This window comes from Mercenaria mercenaria, chromosome 17 (assembly GCF_021730395.1).
Source record: "Mercenaria mercenaria strain notata chromosome 17, MADL_Memer_1, whole genome shotgun sequence".
Lineage (NCBI taxonomy): Eukaryota > Metazoa > Mollusca > Bivalvia > Venerida > Veneridae > Mercenaria > Mercenaria mercenaria.
This window is the reverse complement of record NC_069377.1, coordinates 4,705,532-4,730,799: the sequence shown is the minus strand read 5'-3', so window position 1 is coordinate 4,730,799 and position 25,268 is coordinate 4,705,532. Positions and strand designations below refer to the sequence as shown.

The 25,268-nt window shown below is 35.8% G+C and overlaps 1 protein-coding gene across 2 annotated transcripts; it reads left to right on the top strand.

Annotated features, from left to right (window-relative positions):
• Nucleotides 1-4: 4 nt before the first annotated feature.
• On the top strand, nt 5-25,268 carry LOC123535989 (meiosis 1 arrest protein-like). 2 transcript variants are annotated; one of them, XM_053528855.1, is made up of 14 exons: nt 5-102; nt 1,698-1,761; nt 4,797-4,954; nt 5,496-5,669; nt 7,572-7,682; nt 8,868-9,012; nt 12,502-12,600; nt 13,374-13,450; nt 15,610-15,753; nt 16,390-16,491; nt 19,604-19,837; nt 20,489-20,605; nt 22,670-22,794; nt 23,563-25,268. In XM_053528855.1, the coding sequence occupies exons 2-14, from the start codon at nt 1,722-1,724 to the stop codon at nt 23,735-23,737; spliced, it is 1,701 nt and encodes a 566-aa protein (XP_053384830.1). In that variant the 5' UTR covers nt 5-102; nt 1,698-1,721; the 3' UTR covers nt 23,738-25,268. The 2 variants fall into 2 exon arrangements, with proteins under 2 accessions (XP_053384830.1, XP_053384829.1); XM_053528854.1 differs by having other exon boundaries at nt 18-112.

The following is a 25,268-nucleotide window of genomic DNA, read 5'->3' as shown; positions in this document are numbered from 1 at the left end:
CCTTTTGAAGAGTTGTATGCTTGGCGCCAAATGTCAAAATTTGACATCTGCTAGATCTATATGTGATTGATTATTTTTTAGCATCACAGACTTACACTGAGAGTGAGACTTGGTTTGTTTGATAAAAATCTCTTCTTGAAAATGCCATAAATTCAACAATAGTGTACAGTATGCAAATAATTGAAGTTTGCAAAGAACTTCAACTTGTTCAAGAAGACAATTCCATCACCATTCTGCTAGGTAGAACAGTAACAAATAAGTTTTTGTTGTTTAATACAAAACAGTCAGTACCACTAGATATGGGCTCTTATCACGAAAAAGGCCTGACTTGATTGAAGAAGGCCTGTCATATGTTCGCAATTATTTCTTCATATTTCAATTTTGATTACGAAAATGAATTAATGATGCTGTGATTTTTATATGTCCGAAAGGACGTATTATGTTGTGGTCCCAGTGTCCGTCTGTCCGTTAGCAATTTCGTGTCAGCTCTTTAACTCTTGAACCCCTTGAAGGATTTTAAAGAAACTTGACACAAATGTTCACCACACTGAGACGACGTGCAAAGTGCATGTTTTGGATGTCTCATTTCAAGGTCAAGGTCACACTTGGGGGTCAAATGTCATATGAGTTTGTTTCGTGTCCGCTCTGTACCTCTTGAGCTGCTTGAAGGATTTCAAAGAAACTTGGCACAAATGTTCACCACACTGAGACGACGTACAGAGCGCTTGTTTCAGATGACTAGCTTTTAGGTCAAGGTCACACTTAGGAGTGAAAGGTCATATATGACTTTGCTGTGTCCGCTCTGTAACTCTTGAACTGCTTGAAGGATTTCAAAGAAACTTGGCACAAATGTTCACCACACTCAGAGGCGACATGCAGAGCGCATGTTTTGGATGACTCGCTGCAAGGTCAAGGTCACACTTAGGGGTCAAAGGTCATATATGACTTTGCTTTGTGTATATTGCTATGCATTGTAGTGATCTTGTTTTTATTTGGCAGATCCCTTTTTGTTCCCTTACAATAGTTTTTTTTTTGAATTACTTCCCATTTTTGTTACTTTAAACAGCTTATTTTGTAACTTTTTTTATTACTGGCAGTAGGGAAAAACTGAGACCACTTTTCTATGGTACAACATGGATGGTACATCCAATTTTTAGATGTATTTTGATATTACTTTACCTAGTAAGAATTTTTTTGTGGACTTGGAATTTTTTTTGGGAGGGGGTGGGGATTTCTTCTTTTTGTTGTTCCTGTCCTTTAGGCTTCAACAGTCAAGTTTTTTAAATTTTGCTCCCATCCTCTGATGTAACCCTTCTGGTGTATATTGCCCCGCTTGGCGGCACTCTTGTTTATATTTGTGAAGCAAGAATCGGTGCATAAAACATGCCAATCAGAAAGGTTTTTATTGTATAATGTATTTGGTTTGCCTAAACAAAACAAAAAACTACAAAATTGATAATAAATAATTAAGAACTTTCTCATTTCTTACTGCATGGAACAGATAGAAAGTACTGCTGGAAAAACATGGCAGTTTTTATTTCATGTTTTCAAAGTTTTTTCTGTATATAAGTTTCTAGAAAATGGATAACCATGGAGACATGGACATAAAAGTTAGTTGGCACAGATCTTTTTTAACGCGAAGATGGATAATACCGGTATATATAATTAATGAAATTCTAAATAAAATTCCATTTCAGATGTTGAAATAGAATTAGAAAGGTATGGGAGAAAATCAAAGAACATTGCTTGGGAAACAACCAGGTACCTTGTTAGCTTCATTATTTGTAGAATAGTGAGAGCTGTTCTACTCACCTGCATGTTAGATTTTTGTGGGCAAGGACAGATTTCTCAGTAACCATTGCATATATTTGAATTAACGTTACTCCAGACTTCTTAGTCATCAAGTCGACTGAAATAACCAAGCTATCTAATTATGTCTCCCACGAAACATACGCGTATTGATTCCGTGCTGCTGGTCTGTTGGTGCTGTCAAAAAAATTGTCCACATAACTCCTCCAACACCATTTGGCAGATTTACAATAAACTTCACAGAAGTGATCATTTCAAAGCCTAGAATAGTGTGTTACTAACTGTGATGTTCTGGTTTAGTATCATATTCAGTGGAGTTATAAATGGTCCTTGATTCATCAAGTTTCATGTTTTCGTAACTTCTTTTACATGATAATGTAGATTTCCATCAAACCCTACAGGAGTGATCAGTGCAAAGCATACTTCCATATATTTCAGCATGTTCTGCTTCTCTGATTTTGTAGTGTAGTTATATACAGGGCTCCAGAAATTTTGATAACTCAATCGGTCCGAAACGAAAATCGTGACATCGGCGCTACCCCACCCACCGCATTCCCAATATTACATATTTTGTAAAACGTGATGGAGTAAAGAAATAAGCATGTCATGCATTAAAACTAAGTTACCGGTCACTGCGAGTTACCATACAATGAAGACAGTGTTTCAGTGTTATGTGTGATCGTTACTTTGTTTAAATTTCGATGTTTTTCCTGCTTTCCTGCAGGGATAAAATTGCCGGCATTGACACCGTGTACGTAACTAGTCTAAAAGCCAACGCCATTCTTTGACGTAATTCTATAAAATACAATGCGTCAAAGTGAATTACATGACACATATTCTCTGATAAACAGTCTCAGTATTTTAAGAATACTCTGCCGCGGACCGAATGTGCGTTATGTGAACGCTGTGATCGAATTTCCCGCATGTATAGTACCAAAAGGTCGCGGGTTGGCCACGCATATTTCATTTCACTTACGTTGTACTTCAGTAAGCAACTACATTATATAAAGTTAATTATATGTTCTCTTCTGATGCAAACAAAATTTCATTCTGAAACGTTTTTTAAAAGACCAGTTTGATAAACAGCGCCACTTCGGTTTTGAAAGTTCGACTCTTTATCATTCATGTTTGCCGGTCCATTTTTTTCTTTTTCTTTTTTGTACAGTCGGGATTCAAAGACGATTTTCTGCACTTGTTTCAACTGGAGCCCCAACAAATGAATCATGTATTTTTTTCAAATAAAGTAATTATAAAAAATATTTTTATCAGTTTTCCGTGTGATATCTTTTTTAATCAAAGACCTATAATGTACATGATTAAATGCAGTGACCATTTGTTTTTTACCCGTGATCGAACAACCTTTTTAAATAAACCATCCGTCGGATTCTAAATAAAAGAAGTGGATCCCCGTCGAAATGATTTGGATCCAGTCAGAAACATTTGGAAACCAGTCAAAAATGTTTAATACATGGCAGTCGGCTGTCTGCTAACATTAAAGGATGTGCCGCGCGAGCGCTGATTGCGTCATATGCTAATTACGGACCGATTATCAAAGTGACAATCAGACCGATTGACACGTTTATTGATTATCTGAGGGTGCGACCAACAATTTCCTGCTTGGCAGGTGATCGTGTATTGAGATATCAGACCGAAATTTATACTTTTCTCCATTTTTACGGGACCGATTTTTTTCGTTTTTTCACTTCACGAATCGGTCTGAAAAGTCAAAAATTGGTCCAAATTCGACAAACCGGCAAATTTCCGAAGCCCTGGTTATATATATTACCATGATTTATCATTGTTTACTTAGTCTGCTCAACTGCTTTGATACCACCACGAGGAGTTTCACCAAACTTCATACAAGCGGCCATTGCCAAGCCTAGATGTCCGTCACTGGCATATTTTGGTTCAGTGATTTTCAACACAGCTCTCGTGTACCTTTGGGCACTGGCTGGAGTATTATGATACATCTTGGTTGTGTAATATTCCAGTAAGGTAGCGCTATCAAGAAGGGCACTGTACTTGTGCAGCTATGAAGGAAAAAATGTTGACACTTAAAGTACCTGCCTCATCAAACAGACTTATATATTATTTAACAAAGTAGGAAAACTCTTGATTGAAATTGATTCAAGATACTGCCTTTGTTTGACGTAGAAAATTTAGTTTAAGTTTTGCATGCAAGTTGTTATTATTGCCACATTAAATTTTATATTTGTATTAAATCAGATACACAAGTCTTGCAAAGTTATGCCAATTGTTCAGCTCAGAACCTGTCAAGTAGCTAAGTGCGCTGTCTAAATATATATGGACAGCTCTTGTGTAAATTTTGCACTTTTCAGAATGGTTGCTAAGACCTTGTCAACATTACTTACCTATAAGCAAAAGAAATGTTAATAACTGACATGTGATAACATTTAATAAAAATCAAATCAAGAAAGGAATATGAATAATACTGATATATATTAAGTGTTATCAATTCAATGTTCCCAGAAACCCCCAAATGGGGGTTTTTCACCCCCCCCAGAATGTTATTTTGTACCCCCAGTCTTGGAGACAGCTGTTATATGAGCCGTGCCATGGGAAAACCAACATAGTGGGTGTGCGACCAGCATGGATCCAGACCAGCCTGCGCATCCGCGCAGTCTGGTCAGGATCCATGCTGTTCGCTAACAGTTTCTCCAATTCCAATAGGCTTTAAAAGCGAACAGCATGGAGCCTGACCAGACTGCGCGGATGCGCAGGCTGGTCTGGATCCATGCTGGTCGCACACCCACTATGTTGGTTTTCCCATGGCACGGCTCATATATCTCTTAGTGAGAGGGTGCAAAAGTGCAAGAAAAACTCGATCAGTTTTCACCCCCAACTTTAAATGCCAGTGGGAACACTGATCATGCCAAAAACTGTAGATGACACAGAATTGAAGTGTTTATTTGTTTTTTTTTTCAGTATTTTATCTTGAACAAAAGCACATTTTTTAAAAATTTCAGTACGTATATTGATGCTGGATTTCTCACCACCATTCACAGTTGAAGTTGGCGAGGATGTCTGTGACACATTAGAGAATCTGTTCTCACTGGCCTGTAACCTCAGTGGCCCATCTCGTATACCATTCTTCAGTCTCATGGTGCTAAACAACTATCCAGAGGTAAAATATATAGCCCTTACCCTGCTGAATTTCTATAATAAACTTGTCCGTCTTTCAATTTGGACAGACTAGTCTACCATTAAATGTTAGAAGGGGATGCTTACCAAAAATACACTGATTGAATGGTGAACAGTGCAGATCATGATCAGACAGCACGGATGTCCAGGCTGATCATGATGTACACTGGTTGCAAAGGCAGAATTAATTGTGTCCAGCATTATAAGGGTTGAGTTTTCAAATCGTTATTTTATCATTTAACATAATCAGAGCCTTACTTTATGGCTGCAAATCACACTCTTATGCAATTGGCCTTTCTTGCTCTCACAGTTTTGAAAATGCAAATTATTTTAAACCTTAGAAAAATGTTTAAAAATTTTGAAATATAAAGAAATAAATCCTATTCTTTACCCTGCTTAATAACTCCAGTAACGAACCTACATTAAAATGTTGTTTGACCAATACAAGTGGTTACTTTTTAATTTACTGCATATTAGTTCTATTTCCAGAGTTGCATAAATGTTCTGTTTCTTGCATTTTTCAGGTATTGCTCCCATTTTCCTACGTAAGGAACAATTACCAGAGGATTCAGATAGCTTTGTCAGAAGTGCGGTCCTTGATACAAGACTGCACGGGGAACAGACCGACCCCTTGTTACTATCAGGGTCTTGCAGAAGCTTGCAGTCAGTATAGGAGGCAACTTCAATCTTCCTTCCAGGTAATTAAGTGCCCAAGTTGGTGGCAATTGATTTTGAAGCATTTGTATATCTTTGTTTGAACTTTGTCATGATTTAATTCATGCAGATTTGTGGTTCTACTCTGGTGTCTGCAAATCTGAAAGTAAGCATTATGAGCCAGTCTCCACTAGTAAAAAATAGTTGTATTGCAGCCGTTTGTTTCCTTATATGTTTGGTATTTGATGGACCTGTTCCCATTTTACCTAAAATTTCCCAAAAGTAAAAATCACCAAAACATTCCAAGTTACAAATTGCTGAAATAACTATTAAATATGTGCATTATGCAAAGCAAAATTACCAGGTAACAGTCAAGAGCATGATGTATTTTTAGCTGGTCCAGGACTATACGAAGTATATGAAGAGCTATCCTACTCAACCCGGCGTCGGCGTCCTTCTGCATCCCCACCTTGGTTAAAGTTTTTTTACACTTTCTATTTTTTCTCCTTATCTCTGTAATAACTTGATGGATTTGTTTCAAACATAAAATAATTATTCCTCATCATCACCCACATCATATGGCACAAGGGCCATAACTCTCACACCAATATTTCATGAATTATCCCCCCTTTTTACTTAGAATTTCTGGTTCAAGTTTTGATGCATTTTCACTATATCTTAGTAATTTAATTACTAGATGGATTTGATTCAAACTGAAAGTAGTTGTTCCACATCATCTCCCACATCATATGAAACAAGGTCCATAACTATGGTACCAATATTTAATGAGTTGTCCCCCACTTTTACTAAGAAATTTCAAGTTAAAGTTTTGATGCACTTTCACATTATCTCAGTTATTACTGAATGGATTTGATTCAAACTTAAAATATTGTGCAACATCATCACTCACATCATATAACACAAGAGCCACAACTCTTGCACCAATATTTGATGAATTATCTCCCCTTTTGACTTAGAATTTCAGGTTAAAGTTTTGGTGCACTTTCACTCTATCTCAGTTATTACTAAATGGATTTGATTCAAATTTGAAGTAGTTGTTCCACATCATCACCCACATCATATGACGAAAGGTATATAACTCTTGCAGCAATATTTTATGAATTATGCCCCCATTTTGCTTAGAATTATACTTATATAGTGTTTTGATACACTTTATCTTTTTCTCTCTTATAACTTAATATTCTTGACACAGACTCAAGTTATTGTGCAATATCTTCATCCACCATTGGAGTCATTAAACACTTCAGTGACAGCTCCACCTTCCTCAGATGTGCCCAGTTTCACTAATCCAGCATAGAAATAGTCGAGCGTGCTGTCTCCTCTGAAAGCTCTTGTTGATTATTTTTTATAAAACATTTTGGTTATGAAATAAAATCTAAAAATTGCTATCTTATGTAGGTGAAGAAAAATGAGCCACAATAGTTACTGCAATATTACAAAAACTTGGTAAATCTTTGGGTGTAGAAGTTTCATCATTTCAAGTCCAACCTTGGACATTCAGAAAATGAATGAAAATCCATTTCCAGCTGTATCAGATGCTCAGCCTGGCATTATTATGATTATAAGGAAGCAGAAAAATGTATAAATTCTAAAGAACAAAAAGTATTGAAAAATCAATGACACATACAAAAAAAGAAAAGAAAAGAAATGAAATAAAAGGAAATCGTTATAAATTTGGTTGTTGTTAGAATTCCAAATTTTAGGTGTTAAACCCTGTGATTTTTTCCAAATTTGCCAGGATACAGACTATTTTTCCAAAATGGCAAAAAAAAAAAGTCTCGAGTGATGAAGAATATACTCGCTCCAGGTGATTTAAATCATTAACAATTAATATAAAACCTATTAAATTCCATTTTAAGCTGATTTTACAGAAAATTCAACAGACAAACAAATAAGTATTAAATATCACAATTCGATGTCTATAGGGTGGAACATTTCATCAGCTGGAGATTTTGGTTGTAACGTGTCAGAGGCCACACACTGTACAGAAACAAGTGGAGACAGCCTTAACAACACTTGACACAGAAAATCTTAAGGTAAATAAAAGTATTTTGATGAGTCTTAATGCTAGTGTTGATGTCTAATTCCAAGGAAACAGAAAATATGTTTAATATCTGTGTAAAACAACATATAAGAATGATTGTTTTTTTTAATGATTATGTTTTTAGTAAGTTTTTTTTTTTAAAAATAAAATAATCAATGTATAAGTAACATTACCTTTTGTCATCTTAACAATGCTTTAAGCATATTTAAGAAGTAATATATACCATTCAGTGATTTGCCGTTTAATATAATCATTGTTTGGAATTCAGATGTGAAGCAGTTACATCACGAGGGGGCATAATTAATGACAAACAGTGATTTTATTCAAGAGCATTTAATCACTGTTTGAGATATCATTATTTTGATTCTAAAACATTATCAAGGATTATAACGTACATCCTTGACGACAACCCAAATATTTGCCTGTTTTGTATGGGTTTCTTTTCAAACCTGCCACTATGACGTTTGACGCTATGATGTAATAACTGTGATGTAAAAATAGTGAATTGTTGCATAATATCTGTCTTCTTTGTTTAATAGGAAAACAATTTAATTCAGGTCGAGTTAGAATAAATGTTAATGCATTATCATGTATTAAAAGGCCGGATGTAACATTGAAATTTTCAATATTGAGAGTTCAGTATATGGAGCAACATTGATTATTTACAAAATTATATAAGACTATAATTGATCTTTTTCTACAGTACAAGAATTCTGACATTAAGTATACAATGTATGTTCTAATTTGTAGTTTTGGGACGTTCTGTGTATGAATAGAATTGGAACCGCGCCTTACCCTTACATGATCGTAAGAGGCGACTAATAGGGTCTTAACACTTGGTTTTGCTGTGACTCTGTGATTCCAGCAGGAATGCAAATTTTGATTCCATACCTCATGTTTTTATTTTGATGTAAATGAGATGTGAAACCAAAATTTGTAGTCCTGTTTGGTGCCATATAACCTATACTGTGTTGGTGCGCTGTAAAACCCAAATAAATAAAATGTTCTAATTTAGAGATCCAGGCACTTGCAGGTCTTCTGTCAGAAAATCCAGGTGTGTCAGAGAACCCAGATCTGTACGTGTAGTGTAAACTTAAAATTTTTGAATAACTTTACTCTTGCAATTTGACATAAGGCATATTCAAATTGAAAAACAAGATCATCTCATAAATTTCAGAGAATCCAGTTATTGTGTATATCAAATGTGGGAGTTCTATCCCTAGATGATATTGGTAACAGTCAGTCCAGTGCCTCCTCTGAAAACTCCAGTAACAATAGCGTTACCAACACTGGCTTAGTGGAAGTGATAAATTTGGAACCTGGTAAGAAGTAATTTTACCATGATCACTGAGATTATGGAGATACTGTAACATAAGGAGCTAGCTCTACCATAATCACAGAGATTGTGGAACTTGGTAGCCATTATTTCTATCATGATCCTAGACTGGCATCCGAGCCCTTAGAGTCCTTCAAAACAAATATCTCTTCTATAAAATCCTCTTTAATAGCACTTTCTTGAAAAATTTACAATATCTCTAATATCTCTGACTCATATGTTGAGATGAGCCTAGAGATAAAATGGCTTTCTGAGAAATTATCAGTGTCAGTATGAAGAAAGAAATTAACATTATTGCAGATTATTTGATCTCAACAGATTTTGTAAGTCTATCATGATCTTTGAAATTGTGGAAGTAGATAGCATCAGTTCTGCCATTGATAGTTGAAATATTGGAACCAGGTAAAAATCGGTTCTACCATTGATAGTTGAAATATTGGAAGCAGGTAAACATGAGTTCTACCATTGATAGTTGAAATATTGGAACCAGGTAAACATTAGTTCTACCAATGATAGCTGAAATATTGGAACCAGGTAAACATCAGTTCTACCATTGATAGCTGAAATATTGGAACCAGGTAAACATCAGTTCAACCATTGATAGCTGAAATATTGGAACCAGGTAAACATCAGTTCTACCATTGATAGCTGAAATATTGGAACCTGATAAACATTAGTTCTACCATTGATAGCTGAAATATTGGAACCAGGTGGGCATTAGTTCTACCATTGATAGTTGAAATATTGGAATTAGGTAATCATTAGTTCTACCATTGATAGCTGAAATATTGGAACCAAGTGGACATTACTTCTACCATTAATAGTTGAAATATTGGAACCGGGTACACATTAGTTCTACCATTGACAGCTGAAATATTGGAACCTGATAAACATCTGTTCTACCATTGATAGTTGAAATATTGGAACCAGGTAAAAATCAGTTCTACCATTGGTAATTGAAATATTGGAAGCAGGTAAACATGAGTTCTACCATTGATAGCTGAAATACTGGAACCAGGTAAACATTAGTTCTACCAATGATAGCTGAAATATTGGAACCAGGTAAACATCATTTCTACCATTGATAGCTGAAATATTGGAACCAGGTAAACATCAGTTCTACCATTGATAGCTGAAATATTGGAACCAGGTGGGCATTAGTTCTACCATTGATAGTTGAAATATTGGAAGCAGGTAAACATGAGTTCTACCATTGATAGCTGAAATATTGGAACCAGGTAAACATCAGTTCTACCATTGATAGCTGAAATATTGGAACCAGGTAAACATCAGTTCTACCATTGATAGCTGAAATATTGGAACCAGGTGGGCATTAGTTCTACCATTGATAGTTGAAATATTGGAAGCAGGTAAACATTAGTTCTACCATTGATAGCTGAAATATTGGAAGCAGGTAAACATGAGTTCTACTATTGATAGTTGAAATATTGGAACCAGGTAAACATTGGTTCTACCATTGATAGTTGAAATATTGGAACCAGGTGGGCATTAGTTCTACCATTGATAGTTGAAATATTGGAAGCAGGTAAACATGAGTTCTACCATTGATAGTTGAAATATTGGAACCAGGTGGGCATTAGTTCTACCATTGATAGTTGAAATATTGGAAGCAGGTAAACATCAGTTCTACCATTGATAGTTGAAATATTGGAACCAGGTAAACATGAGTTCTACCATTGATAGCTGAAATATTGGAACCAGGTAAACATCAGTTCTACCATTGATAGTTGAAATATTGGAAGCAGGTAAACATGAGTTCTACCATTGATAGTTGAAATATTGGAACCAGGTGGGCATTAGTTCTACCATTGATAGTTGAAATATTGGAAGCAGGTAAACATGAGTTCTACCATTGATAGCTGAAATATTGGAACCAGGTGGGCATTAGTTCTACCATTGATAGCTGAAATATTGGAAGCAGGTAAACATGAGTTCTACCATTGATAGTTGAAATATTGGAATTAGGTAATCATTAGTTCTACCATTGATAGTTGAAATATTGGAACCAGGTGGGCATTAGTTCTACCATTGATAGTTGAAATATTGGAAGCAGGTAAACATGAGTTCTACCATTGATAGCTGAAATATTGGAACCAGGTAAACATTAGTTCTACCAATGATAGCTGAAATATTGGAACCAGGTAAACATCATTTCTACCATTGGTAATTGAAATATTGGAACCAGGTAAACATCAGTTCTACCATTGATAGCTGAAATATTGGAACCAGGTAAACATCAGTTCTACCATTGATAGCTGAAATATTGGAACCTGATAAACATTAGTTCTACCATTGATAGCTGAAATATTGGAACCAGGTGGGCATTAGTTCTACCATTGATAGTTGAAATATTGGAACCAGGTAATCATTAGTTCTACCATTGATAGCTGAAATATTGGAACCAGGTGGACATTAGTTCTACCATTAATAGTTGAAATATTGGAACCAGGTACACATTAGTTCTACCATTGATAGCTGAAATAATGGAACCTGATAAACATTAGTTCTACCATTGATAGCCAGGTAAATTTTGGTTCTTCCATGATCACTGAGACAGTTGAACCAAGTAAGCATTAACGGTACTAAGATCACCAAGACAGTGAATCTGGCATGATCTATGAGATAGTGGAAAATATGTTAACTTTACTTCTACCATGTTCTCTGAAAATTATAGAACCAGGTAAGCAATAGTTCTGCCATGATCACTGAGATTTTGGAACCAGGTAAACATTAGTTCTACAAAGTGGAACCAGGTAAATATTAGTTCTACCATGATCACTAAGATTGTGGAACCAGGCAAATATTAGTTCTACCATGATCACTAAGATTGTGGAACCAGGTAAATATTTGTTCTACCATGATCACTAAGATTGTGGAACCAGGTAAATATTAGTTCTACCATGATCACTGAGATTGTGGAACCAGGCAAATATTAGTTCTACCATGATCACTAAGATTGTGGAACCAGGTAAATATTAGTTCTACCATGATCACTAAGATTGTGGAACCAGGTAAATATTTGTTCTACCATGATCACTGAGATTGTGGAACCAGGTAAATATTAGTTCTACCATAATCACTGACAAAGTGAGACTGGGTACACATTAATTCTACCATGAATTTTGACAGAGTGGGACCAGGATAACGCTACTTCTACCATGATTCAGATTACAGAGATAGTGAAACCATGTAACTATTAGTTCTACCATAGTCATCTTGATAGTGGCAACAGGTTTACTTTGGTTCATTTACATAGGTGCACTATCCTTTACAGCGACCATAGCTGAACCGGGTTCAGCCGTGGCCACAAGGATAGTGCACCTATGTTAACATTGGTTCTATCATTATCAAGGATATCAAGTGGTGTCTGGTGGTATTTGTTACATTTAGTGATAGCTCAGTTATTCTAGATGACCTATAGGTAGAGAATGTTTTCTATGCTTTGTTATTACAGATGTTCTGTGTTTACAGAATATTTTCTCTGGTTGGTTGGTAGATTCAGGTACTGACAGTGAACACTTGCATCTGATACTTCCACCTGTATTAGACAGTAGTAAGTAATCGTTGCTTAAGTAAAATACATTTGAACCTGCATTTAATAGCAGCCATCTGTATTAAGCAGCTGGTCAGCTAATTTGAGCCAAATTGAATATTCGTTCTAATTTCGGTTGAGCTGAAGCAGCCATCTGTTTGTGGTAATATCAGCAGCAAACATTGTGTGACTCCATTGGCAGGCTGCTTAGTCCCATTAGACTCTGTAAGCAACAGGATAGGACAGATCTAAAAATGATCATATGTCTTAAAATGATATCAGACACTTTTCACATATAAAATGATCCTACAGTGTTTTTTTTCTAGCCAATTTGGGGCCGAAATAGGGCCCCAATCCCAATGGAAAATAGCATGTAATTTTCCCAATTTCACGGCTAAAATTGCCAAAGTTAATTATATTTTCTTTTTTTCCAACTTTTTCAAACAAGACTAAAACTATAAACATTTGAAACACAGACAGTTTGCTAAATTAATGCATAATGATAAATTATGACCATTTTCTATCTTAAATGTGACATTTTAACAGAAGATATTGTAACAGTTCCCAAATTAGGCATTTTCAGACGCATTTTTCCCAATTGTAAAGGCCCCAGCCCCATTCCCAAATTGGTGGGAAAAACATTGTCCTATATATTCCAAAATGTGTGCTTTTAAATTTTGATGTGTTAATGCAGCTTCAGTTAAATAACTTCCCTAGAATATATACATGTTCTTATTTAAGGGCAGTTAATTAGATTATTTAATTTTACTGAATGGTGTGTTATATATTTCTAGATGTACCACTTGTAGTAAAATGTGACCTACATGAGAGAGTACTGCAACCAGCACAGCTGCCATTCTATAACCAGTTTGTAAGTTATTGCTTTCACACTTGTCTCTGCATTTTTAGCTCGACTATTCATAGAATAGTAGAGCTATTGGACTCGCCCATGCGTCCGTGTCGGCGTCCGCATCGGCATCCGCGTCCCGATTTGGTTAAGTTTTTGTATGTAAGCTGGTATCTCAGCAACCACTTGTGGGAATGGATTGAAACTTCACACACTTATTCACTGTGATAAACTGACTTACATTGCATAGGTTCCATAACTCTATTTCGCTTTTTTACAAAATTATGCCCCTTTTTCGACTTAGAATTTTTTGGTTAAGGTTTTGTATGTAAGCTGGTATCTCAGTACTCACTAATTGGAATGGATTGAAACTTCACACACTTGTTCACTGTCATGATCTGACATACACAAAGCAGGTTCCATAACTTTTTTTTGCTTTTTTACAAAATTATGCCACTTTTTCGACTTAGAATTTTTTGGTTAAGGTTTTGTATGTAAGCTGGTATCTCAGTATCCACTAATGGGAAAGGATTGAAACTTCACACACTTGTTCGCTGTCATGATATGACCTGCAGTGCAAAGGGTCAATAACTCAACTTTGCATTTTACAAAATTATGCCCCTTTTTAAACGTAGGAGTTTTGGGTTAAATTCTTATATGTAAGCTGGTATCTCAGTACCCACTAATGGGAATGGATTGAAACTTCACACACTTGTCCACTGTCATGAGCTGATAAGCACTATGCAGGTTCCATAACCCTATTTTGCTTTTTTTAAATTATGCCCCTTTTTCGACTTTCGTATTCATTCAGTCGACAAGGCTGTTGAATAGTTGAGCGTTGCTGTCCTCCGACAGCTCTTGTTTCTATTCTCCTATAAATTTCGCCTAAATTCTCTTGTGCTTGATTTTACAACTTCATTACATGTAAACATGTTTAGCTATTAGTTGAAGCCATCTGTTTTGATTTTCATAGATTCTAAATGATATAAACATCTATATTTCTTTAGTTACTGTAGTATCCATATAATAGATGGAACGTACAGAATTAAATTTTTCCTAACTTCCTCTTCTATTAATCACAGTCTACTTGATACAGAAGATATAAGGCTGAGAAAAATTCTCCTTTTTTCACATATCCTGGTTTTCTGATTATAATTAAGATTAAAAAGAAATATAAAATTTTGTAAAATAGTGTTCTCCAAAATGTTCCAACTTCAAAGGTTTATCGTTTATGGTTGGTAGATGACCCCTATTATTTTGGGGGTCAGTAGGTTGAAAATAAGGTCCCAGTGATTTTGAGATTGAAAACTGTTTCCGCTCCAGAACTATGATTTCTTTGACCAACTCTCATTTAATTTCATAGATGAGTAGACGACTTCTACTGTTTAAGATTTCAGTAGGTCAAAGGTCAAGGTCACATGTAAATGACCGAAAATGGCTCAGTTACTGAAGAAGGCTTGGTCTTATAGTCATTAAACTTCATAGGATGTTTGCAAATGGTCAGTGTATGACCTCTATTGTTTTGGAGGTCACACAGTCGGAGACTGACAACATTTTCCAATCAGCCCAATCAGTAACTAAATATTTCTTTTACCTACAGTTGTAAAATTAGGATGATTGCCAATGGTGAGTAGATTAATTCTATTATTTTAGGTCTTAGTAGGTCAAAGGTCAAAGCTACAGCAATCTCAAGAATTAAAGCAGTTTCCACTCATTAGCTAAAGAACTATTTGGTTTATAGTCTTCAAATTTTATATTTTAATTGCCTGTGGGCAGTTGATGACCACTACTATTTGAGTGCTAGATCGTCAAATGTAAAGGTCACAGTGACCTGAACTGAAAAAGATTTCCAAGCAATGATTAAAGCACAATTTTGCTGTCAATCTTCATAAGATGGTTGCTTGTAAACATATAACCCCTGTTGTTTTTGAGGTCACTTTTTCAAAGGTCAGTGTCACAGCATTCAAAATTACAGACCTATTTACCTCGGACAGGCCATCATATGTTTTACAAACGGCTTCTGTTAAGATTATCAAAACAGAATCAAAGTTGGTATTTTGTCTCCCTTTTTTAGATTGAATGTTTCTTAGATTGAATAGTGGAGAGTTTATCTTGAGCTTATAGGAAGGGGGAGAGATTCTGTCCTTAAGACCAGTCCTAAAATTTGTCTAAATGTTTTACAGACATTACATTGTGATTCCTCAGCAATGAAAATGGTATTTCCAAGTACAAGTAAAGCTATGGGAATGTCTGTACCAATCTACAAGCTACAAATTACTGGACTTGTACCACTCACAACAATATGTGACTCACTTGTCTTTGGAATGGTAAGTTTGCAGTTTGTCTTTTGAAAAATGCCTGTACCAGTTTACTTAAGTACTGTAATTGTACCACTCACAACAATATGTGATTCACTTGTCTTTGGAATGGTAAGTTTGAAGTTTGTCTGTTCAAAAATGCCTGTACCAATTTACTAGTACTATAATTGTTCCACTCAAAACAATATGTGACTCACTTGTCTTTTGAATGGTAAGTTTGCAGTTTTTTCAAAAATGCCTGTACCAGTCTGCAAGTTTCTTGAACTGTACCCTCAAGATATGATTCTCTTGGCCTTGAAATGGTGAGCTACAGAAATATCTATACCAATCTGTAAGTCTCTGGACTTGTACCCGACTCACAGGTCTATTTACTACCATTTGTCTTTTGAATGGTTTGCACACCCTCAGTCTAGTATGGTGGATAATAACTTACAATATATACAAAGTTTTTGTTTCATGAAACTTTATAGATTGGCCATATGGAAAAAAATCACATAAAGCATAACTTTTAATGGACAATTTTATAATTCTAATCTTGTTAATAGATAGATAGGAAATATGGAGAATATGTACAATCTTAATGTCTCTAATCTGCCATCAGTTAACTTTTGCTTTTCACTTCACATATGGCACTTTCTATTACAGCCTATGATTGCGCAACCAACCTCCTGCTGGAAGATTGACTGGGATGATTTGGAGAAAAACCAGCAGCTTTTCAAGTCTTTCTGCCATACGTTGTCCATTAAGGTATTCAGTGAATTTACAGTATAACACCAATAACTCAAAGCCACTAGGGTATTAGCAAAATGATGGAGTGTTCTAGGGTTTTTAGCAATCAAATATATAGAAAATGTAAAGAAAACAACCTGATAATGCATAAATTGCTGGAGTCAGCCTTGTCAGTCGAACCATTTTTTGTTTGTTTTTTTTGTTTTTTGTTTTGGGTTTAACGTTGCACCGACACATTTTAGGTCATATGGCGACTTTCCAGCTTTGATGGTGGAGGAAGACCCCAGGTGCCCCTCCGTGCATTATTTCATCACGAGCGGGCACATGGGTAGAACCACTGACCTTCCATAAGCCAGCTGGATGGCTTCCTCACGTGAAGAATTCAATGCCCCAAGTGAGGCTCGAACCCACATCGATGATGGGCAAGTGATTTGAAGTCAGCGACCTTAACCACTCGGCCATGGAGGCCCCCAGTCGAACCATGAAAGTCCAAGTGAGCAAGGTTTCACTGTATATGATTTCCAGCATGCTTACTCCCTTATAAAATACTGACCTGTCTTCTTTGTAGTTATACTACGTTTATTATATGATTAGGAAAACTTTGGAGAGTTTTACCTTGTAAACAGGTAACAACTATAAGGACTTATAATTATATACGTTGCTATAATTCTGTCCCATCAATTCAGATCCACTAGCTGGAAAAGACCACGGGCCATGATACTCAATAGAATACTTGCTTTCATTGTTAAAATATTAACATTTTTTTAAAAGAGGTGCAATTGGTCTTTGTTCACAACACTTAATTACATGAATTTTGAAGAAAAATTGAAGCATGCTTATTTGAATAACTGTCAAGTTAATATCCATTGAGAAATTAAGTGCTGGTGTCTTATGATGTGCAGTTGTGACCTGACCAGGGTTAAAACCCAGGACCTTTGGGTTGAGCAGCACATACTGTTTTACTGTAAAACTACTTAATTTTGCTGGCATTTAATTTCATGGGGATATGAATTTGTGACTTTCAAATTTTAAAGATCTCATAAGATAAATAGAATTTGCCTATTTTATGTCAGGATTTTATATCATGGATTTGTTCAATCACAGAATCCACAAATATTAGTCCCCTACAAATATTATTAGTCCCCTACTGGTTGAAAACCAGTTTCGGGGACTATAGGAATGCACTTTTCCGTCATTCCGGTCGTCCGTCTGTCCGTCCGTCCGTCCGTCCGTCCGCAATTTCGTGTCAGGTCCATAACTCTGTCATCCATGAAGGGATTTTAATATTACTTGGCACAAATGTTCCCCATGATGAGACGACGTGTCATGCGCAAAACCCGGACCCCTAGCTCAAAGGTCAAGGTCACAATTGGAGGTCAAAGGTCAACAGAGCTTTTTTCCTGTCCGGTCCACAACTCTCCCATCCATGAAGGGATTTTAGTATTAATTGGCACAAATGTTCCCCATGATGAGATGATGTGTCATGCGCAAATCCCGGACTCCTAGCTCAAAGGTCAAGGTCACAATTGGAGGTCAAAGGTCAACAGGGCTTTTTTCCTGTCCGGTCCATAACTCTCCCATCCATGAAGAGATTTTAATATTACTTGGCACAAATGTTCCCCATGAGGAGACGACGTGTCATGCGCAAAACCTGGACCCCTAGCTTAAAGGTCAAGGTCACAATTGGAGGTCAAAGGTCAACAAGGCTTTTTTCCTGTCCGGTCCATAACTCTCCCATCCATAAAGGGATTTTAATATTACTTGGCACAAATGTACCTCATAATAAGACGATGTGTCATGCACAACTTTCAGACCCCTAGCTCAAAGGTCAAGGTCACACTTAGCAGTCAAATGTTAACATGACATGAACAGGGTCTGTTTCGTGTCCGGTCCATAACTCTGACATTCATTAAGGGATTTTAATATCACTTAGCACAAGTGTTCCCCATGATGAGACGACGTGTCATGCGCAAATCCTGGACCCTTAGCTCAAAGATCAAGGTCACAATTGGGGGTCAAAGGTCAACAGAGTTTTTTTCCTGTCCCGTCCATAACTCTGCCATCCATGAAGGGATTTTAATATTACTTGGCACAAATGTTCCCCATGATGAGACAACATGTCATGCGCAAAGCCCAGACCCTTAGCTCAAAGGTCAAGGTCACAATTGGAGGACAAAGGTCAATAAGGTTTTTTCCCTGTCCGATCCAGAACTCTGTCATCCATCAAGAGATTACAATATTACTTGGCATAAATGTTCCCCATGATGAGACGACGTGTCATGCGCAACACCCAGTACCCTAGCTTAAAGGTCAAGGTCACACTTTGAGATCAAAGGTCAAGAGGATTTATTTCCTGTCAGGTCTATAACTTTGTCATGCAAAGCAGGATTTAGATATCAGTTGGCACAAATATTCCCCTGGATGAGACAACATGTCATGCGCAAGAACCAGGTCCCTAGGTCTAAGGTCAAGGTCATATTTAGAGGTCAAAGGTCAAATTCAAGAATGACTTTGTACGGAACATTTCTTCTTCATGCATGGAGGGATTTTGATGTAACTTGGACGAAATGTTCACCACCATGAGGCAACCTTGTTTTTAGAATTACGTCCCTTTGTTATAACTATAAATAGATTTTATTGTAACTTTTTTATTACTGGTGGTAGAGAAAAATCGAGACCACTTTTCTGTGGTACAGCATGCATGTTACATCCAATTTTTAGGTGTATTTTGACCTATCTCTACCTGGTTAAGAGTTTCTTGTGGACTTATATTATATAGATTTTTTTTTTTTTTTTTTTTTTTTTTTAAGATTAATTTCCCTTTGTTGTTACTATAAATAACTTACATGATAACATTTTTATAATCAGCCAAAAAAATTCAATATGAAAACAATTGTGGGTTTTTATATATGCACATTTTAATCCAAGTGTGTTGTTATAACATATTGTATATGTAGTACAATATTGTTTATACATCATTGACAGATATCAGTTCATTATGTTATACTGCAGTAGAGAAAATTAGGTGCCTTCCAGTAGGGGACTTTGTATTGCATGGCAATACTTCATTCACTTGTTTTCACATAGTTACTTTGAAAAGTAATTTAACAATCCATAATTTCTGATCTAGGAACAGGCTGCCATTGCACATTCACTGCCATCTGACAACATTACAAAGTCAAGAACTGGGCACCATCCCAGTCTCCAGCCATCGGGACATTTTGTGCTGGTTCCCTCTAGCAACTGTACCTTGCTGGTAAAGAGCATAGCTGTCCAGGAACTCATGTTACCATATAGTGCAGGAAACCAGGAAGAGGAAGTGGATCAGGAATTTGTGGACATTGTAGCAGAATCGTTGGATCAGGTTATAAATACGAATATATTTGTATTCTTTTATACAAAAAGGTAGAGTCTCAAAATGATAAGAAATAACATTTAGGAGTATTATTCTTGAGTAAGTATTTTGCATGTACATTCACGAACAAGTATTGTAAGGTTAGTATAAGATGGTATACCCAGACACATGTTTACCATCTGGCACCTGGGAAAATAAATGGTGTAAAATAAATTCAATTTCTCTAGTTTAAATTATGCCTTTGATGTATTCTGTAGTGACAGAACAACATCTAATCTATTGATCAGATTTAAGGTAACAAGAAACATTACCTATCTCCATTCTAGGTGGTGATTTGTTGGTGTTAGAATAGTTCCTCTTTCATATCACAACTTAAGGTTGGTTAGAACTTAAGACGTAGAGAAAGCTCTGACAATGCTAGGTAACTGCTCTCGATTACTATTACCATGATGACAATCCCAACATAGTAACAAGTTAATAAGTTGTGATGGAAAAAATCGTACATTTTTTTCTGTATTCCCTTCCTAATAAGTCTAATGTTACAGTATTGCTAACACAATATATCATGAGAACTGGTAGTTGAAGGTTGATAAACTTAAGGATATTTTTAGTTTATTTTGTGTAAATATCACCATGTATATTGACTTCTTTTAACAACAGCTTGAAATAACAGATACATACAACCCTTTGAACTATTCCTCCAACTTGTATGAGAGTTTGAAGAACATTGGAAAGAAACCTGTCTCCCAAAGACAACAGAAAAGACCATTGGATGAAGTAAGTCTTATTAGCTCATCTGATTTTTTTAAAAAAAATGATGAGTTATTGTCATCACTTGAGCGGTTGTCGGCGTCGGCGTCTGTGTCGGCGTTGCCTGGTTAAGTTTTATGTTTAGGTCAGCTTTTCTCCTAAACTATCAAAGCTATTGCTTTGAAACTTGGAATACTTGTTCACCATCATAAGCTGACCCTGTATAGCAAGAAACATAACTCCATCTTGCTTTTTGCAAGATTTATGGCCCCTTTTTTACTTAGAAAATATCAGATTTCTTGGTTAAGTTTTATGTTTAGGTCAACTTTTCACCTAAACTATCAAAGCTATTGCTTTGAAACTTGCAACACTTGTTCACCATCATAAGCAGACCCTGTACATCAAGAAACATAACTCCATCTTGCTTTTTGCAAGATTTATTGCCCCTTTTGGACTTAGAAAATCAGTTTTCTTGGTTAAGTTTTATGTTTAGGTCAGCTTTTATCCTAAACTATCAAAGCTATTGCTTTAAAACTTGCAACATTTGTTCACCATCATAAGTTGACCCTGTACAGCAAGAAACATAACTCCGTCCTGCTTTTTGCAAGATTTATGGCCCCTTTTGGACTTAGAAAATATCAGATTTCTTGGTTAAGTTTTATGTTTAGGTCTCTTAAACTATCAAAGCTATTGCTTTGAAACTTGCAACACTTGTTCACCATCATAAGCTGACCCTGTACAGCAAGCAACATAACTCCATCCTGCTTTTTGCAATAATTATTGCCCCTTTTGGACTTAGAAAATCATTTTCTTGGTTGAGTATTATGTTTAAGTCAACTTTTCTCATAAACTATCAAAGCTATTGCTTTAAAACTTGCAACAGTTTTTCACCATCATAAGTGGACACTGTACATCAAGAAACATAACTCTATCCTGCTTTTTGCAAGAATGATGGCCCTTTTTAGACTTAGAAAATCATGGGTAGGACAATATTTCAATTACACAAAAAAAATCAGATTAGCGTCAGCACCCCCAAGGCGGTGCTCTTGTATTTATGATACTCTGAATTGATTCCTGCTGTTGGTTGTGATTCCTGTTGTTAGTTATGATTCCTGGTGTTTGTTGTAATTCCTGCTGTTAGTTTTGATAATTACTGTCAGTTTTGACTCCTGCTGTTGGTTGTGATTTCTACTGTTGGTTGTGACTTCTGCTGTTGGTTGTGATTCCTGCTGTTAGTTGTGATTCATGCTGTTAGTTGTGACTCATGCTGTTAGTTGTGACTTCTGCTGTTAGTTGTGATTCCGGCTGTTAGTTGTGACTACTGCTGTTAGTTGTGACTTCTGCTGTTAGTTGTGACTTTTGCTGTTGTGAAAACTCCTCTTAGTTTTGATGCCTACTGTTAGTTGTGATTCCTGTTGTTAGTTGGTTTTCTTGGGTGACAGGAAGGCATTACTACCATGTTAAAAACTCGAAACTACAATGCTGAAAAGATGAAAATACGATGGTGAAAGTATTAAATAATTTTGACTATTCAGCATCATAGTTTCATGTTTTCATCATCATGGTTTCAACTTTCTGCCATTGTTCTTTCATTATTCCGACTTTAAAAATGGTAGTGTTATACTTTTGTTGTTTCGAACTCCCAATATGCGGCGATGGTCCTATCAGTAAACCATATTTAATACATGCAGAATAAACGGAAACTTCGAGTTAATTCATTCAAAGTATATATAGCACTTTTTGGCTTATTGAAATGTGTCATCTTTCCATGTATTTCATATAATACTGCCTTCATTGGTAAATAATTGTGCCATGAAAAAACATATAATTTTATGTAATAAGTAGAGGACAACTGTAAGCTAATATAGCTTTCTGTCCAATTCCTGAAATGGTATAGTGTAAATATTTCATAATTTTTGTATGTCACCTTCCCTAAAGATTTTTATTTTTATTTTTAAAATAATTATATTATTGTTATCAAATAATAATTTTATTATTATCATTGTTAAATACTGCAACAGAATGCTGGACACAATGTCTTGTAAACATTGATAAATCAAGATGTTAACAATATATAATCTAAAATTACAGAACACCACAGTATATACTAACAAGATGGTAACTACCAAGAGCAATAAACAGCCAAAGAGGACAAGCGTTGTAGAAATTTCTCCACAACATGACATTGAACCAGCTGACACACCTCTTGGCAAAAGGTTAAGTATTTTCATTTTAGGTCTTATTTATAGTAGCCCATCCATGTCCCTTTTTTTTAGATTTTTGACAATATGTTGGATAGCTGGTGGCTTTTGTAGCCATATGGTTAAGAGTCACTGACTGTGAATCACTTGCCACAAATCGCTGTGGGTTTGAAATCTTGCTTGGGATGAAGAATTCTTTCATGTGAGGAAGCCAGCCCTCTGGCTTGCTTACAGAAGGTTGTTGGTTTTTCCAAGGTGCCAACCTGTGACGAAATATGGGTCTTCCTCCAGCATCAAAAGCTGGATATTAGCATATGACCTATATGTGTATCAGTGGGATGTTAAACCCAACAAAAACAAAATGAACATGTATATAGTATCTTAGAAAGTCTTAAATTTAACAGCGTACCTGATGCAAATCTTGGTTCTTTTTATTAATCACATCTTGCAGACATCACTATGTGTTATAACATGATGCCTTTTAGAGCTTAATTTAATTATGAGCTGACTAAATCATATCGTAAGGGATAGATCAATGCAATAGAGAGCATTTTTCAAAATCACTACATGTGGTAGCACACATCTGACTATGCCTGTATTCAACTAAAATTTTGTAAGTAATGTTACCAATATTTCCTTGTATATATAGCCATTTGGTAACCCTGTTAGATAACTGTGTGTATTACCAGAATATTGACTTGATATTTACTTTAGTGAATTGAATAACCAATTAAGTTTTGACATAATGCTACATTATATCAGTACATTTTCTTTATTTTCCAGGCTATTAAATAAGACAGCAGGGAAGACACCAAGGCGGATGTTATATACAGCATCACACAACAAATTTCTGCCAGAGGATGCCTCAGCTCCAGAACAAAGTGCTAATGTACAAACATTTAGATCTGGGGGAACCATGAAAACAAAAACTCCAGTGTCTTTTCCTACATCTTTGTAATGTTTTTAACTAGCAAGATAGTGAATCACATAAAGACACATTTATCACGTTTTTCATTTCATTTAAAGGAAAGTTACAAACCTGGAGAAGCAAACTTTTGTAAATAAATAACAGATGTTGAGATTTCGTACGTTTTGAGTATGCTTAGGATTTTGCTTCTAGTAATACTCAATAAGCGTTTGAGGTATCAAAACTTTAGCATTATAAGTTTTACTTGAGTCAGCCATCTGTTCAAAATTTGCCATTAAATCTGAAGTGTGTGGCAAGAAACCTAGCTAGCTGAGCACAGAGTACAGTGAGCGTTTAGGATCATTGGGATGTCGGACTGTCGGTCTTCTGCAATTTCTTATGAGCAGATAAACCACCGATCCATTTTCAACAAAACTTCCCTATAGTTCATTTAGTGGTTTCCTTTCAAAGTCCTTCAAATATAGGTCATCCATGCAGAATTCTGGATGCCACGGCAACAAAAACAAAATTTGAGAATTCTCTCAAGAAACCACCGACTCAGTTTTGAAATATTTCATAGTACTCTTCTTTTAGTGCCCATCTACTAGTTTCTTTTAATTAGAAAACATGGCAAACAAGGGGGCAGGGCTAGTTGTCCCTATATTCCCTATATGGAAAATTGAAAATCTCCTGAACTGCTGATCAGCAAGTTTAACAGAAATGTTTCTTAGGTGATCTGGCGGCAGAGTTAGAAGTCATATAAGATCTTGTCTATGCCGTAACTTTGACATGTATCGAGCAGTCCTTTTTTACCTGGCAGAAATTATTACCCAAGTGAGACAGGGTATTGTCACAGGACGTTGTTCCTTAATTCAAAGGTTAAATTACAATAAAGTATCAAAGGCAAGTCTGATCTTGTTAGTGCTGTTACTTTGACTTGTATAGAGAATTTATTTCAAAGTTCCTTCTTAGTGGTGTATTTTCACACTTTCTTAAGTCAAATGTGACTTCATTTTATAAATGGGATCGGAGTAAATGTAAAAGCCCGCTGTTAATCAAACCTCAGATATGTCAAAGTAAAGGATTTTTTTCTATATAAAGGATGTGCTCAGCTATAGCACATACAAGATGAATAAAAACTTTGAAGAAATGTGTTTCAGATGGCTTTGTACTCTTGAACCATATACATGTAAAAAGTACATGGCATATCTCTTCATGTACATGATTATGTGGCTACAGCAGCACATTTAGCTAAAACACCTGCATGATTTAAATTTCGTTAATCTCTAAGTAAAACACTTGGTTGCTGGAATTAGAGACACAGCTAGCGTTTCAACTAGTTCCTTGCTGGAATTAGAGACAAAGCTAGCGTTTCAACTAGTTCCTTGCTGGAATTAGAGACACATGTAGCTAGCGTTTCAACTAGTTCCTTGCTGGAATGATGATGGCAAAGATTTTTCTGCCTGTTACACTTAAATTGACTGTGATGGAATATTAGAATATTTAATTACGCCTGTTTGAATATTTTGCAAATGTTAAACATTACCTGTTGTTTTAGCTGAATAATAAACGTTAAAAGAAC

What these genes read in the sequence shown, in the direction of transcription:
- LOC123535989 (XM_053528855.1), top strand. Translation starts at nt 1,722, where the DNA reads ATGGGAGAAAATCAAAGAACATTGCTTGGGAAACAACCAG. An exon ending in GCCATACGTTGTCCATTAAG is followed by an intron (nt 16,492 to 19,603) that starts GTATTCAGTGAA and finishes TTTCTGATCTAG; the next exon opens with GAACAGGCTGCCATTGCACA. An exon ending in GACACACCTCTTGGCAAAAG is followed by an intron (nt 22,795 to 23,562) that starts GTTAAGTATTTT and finishes TTTATTTTCCAG; the next exon opens with GCTATTAAATAAGACAGCAG.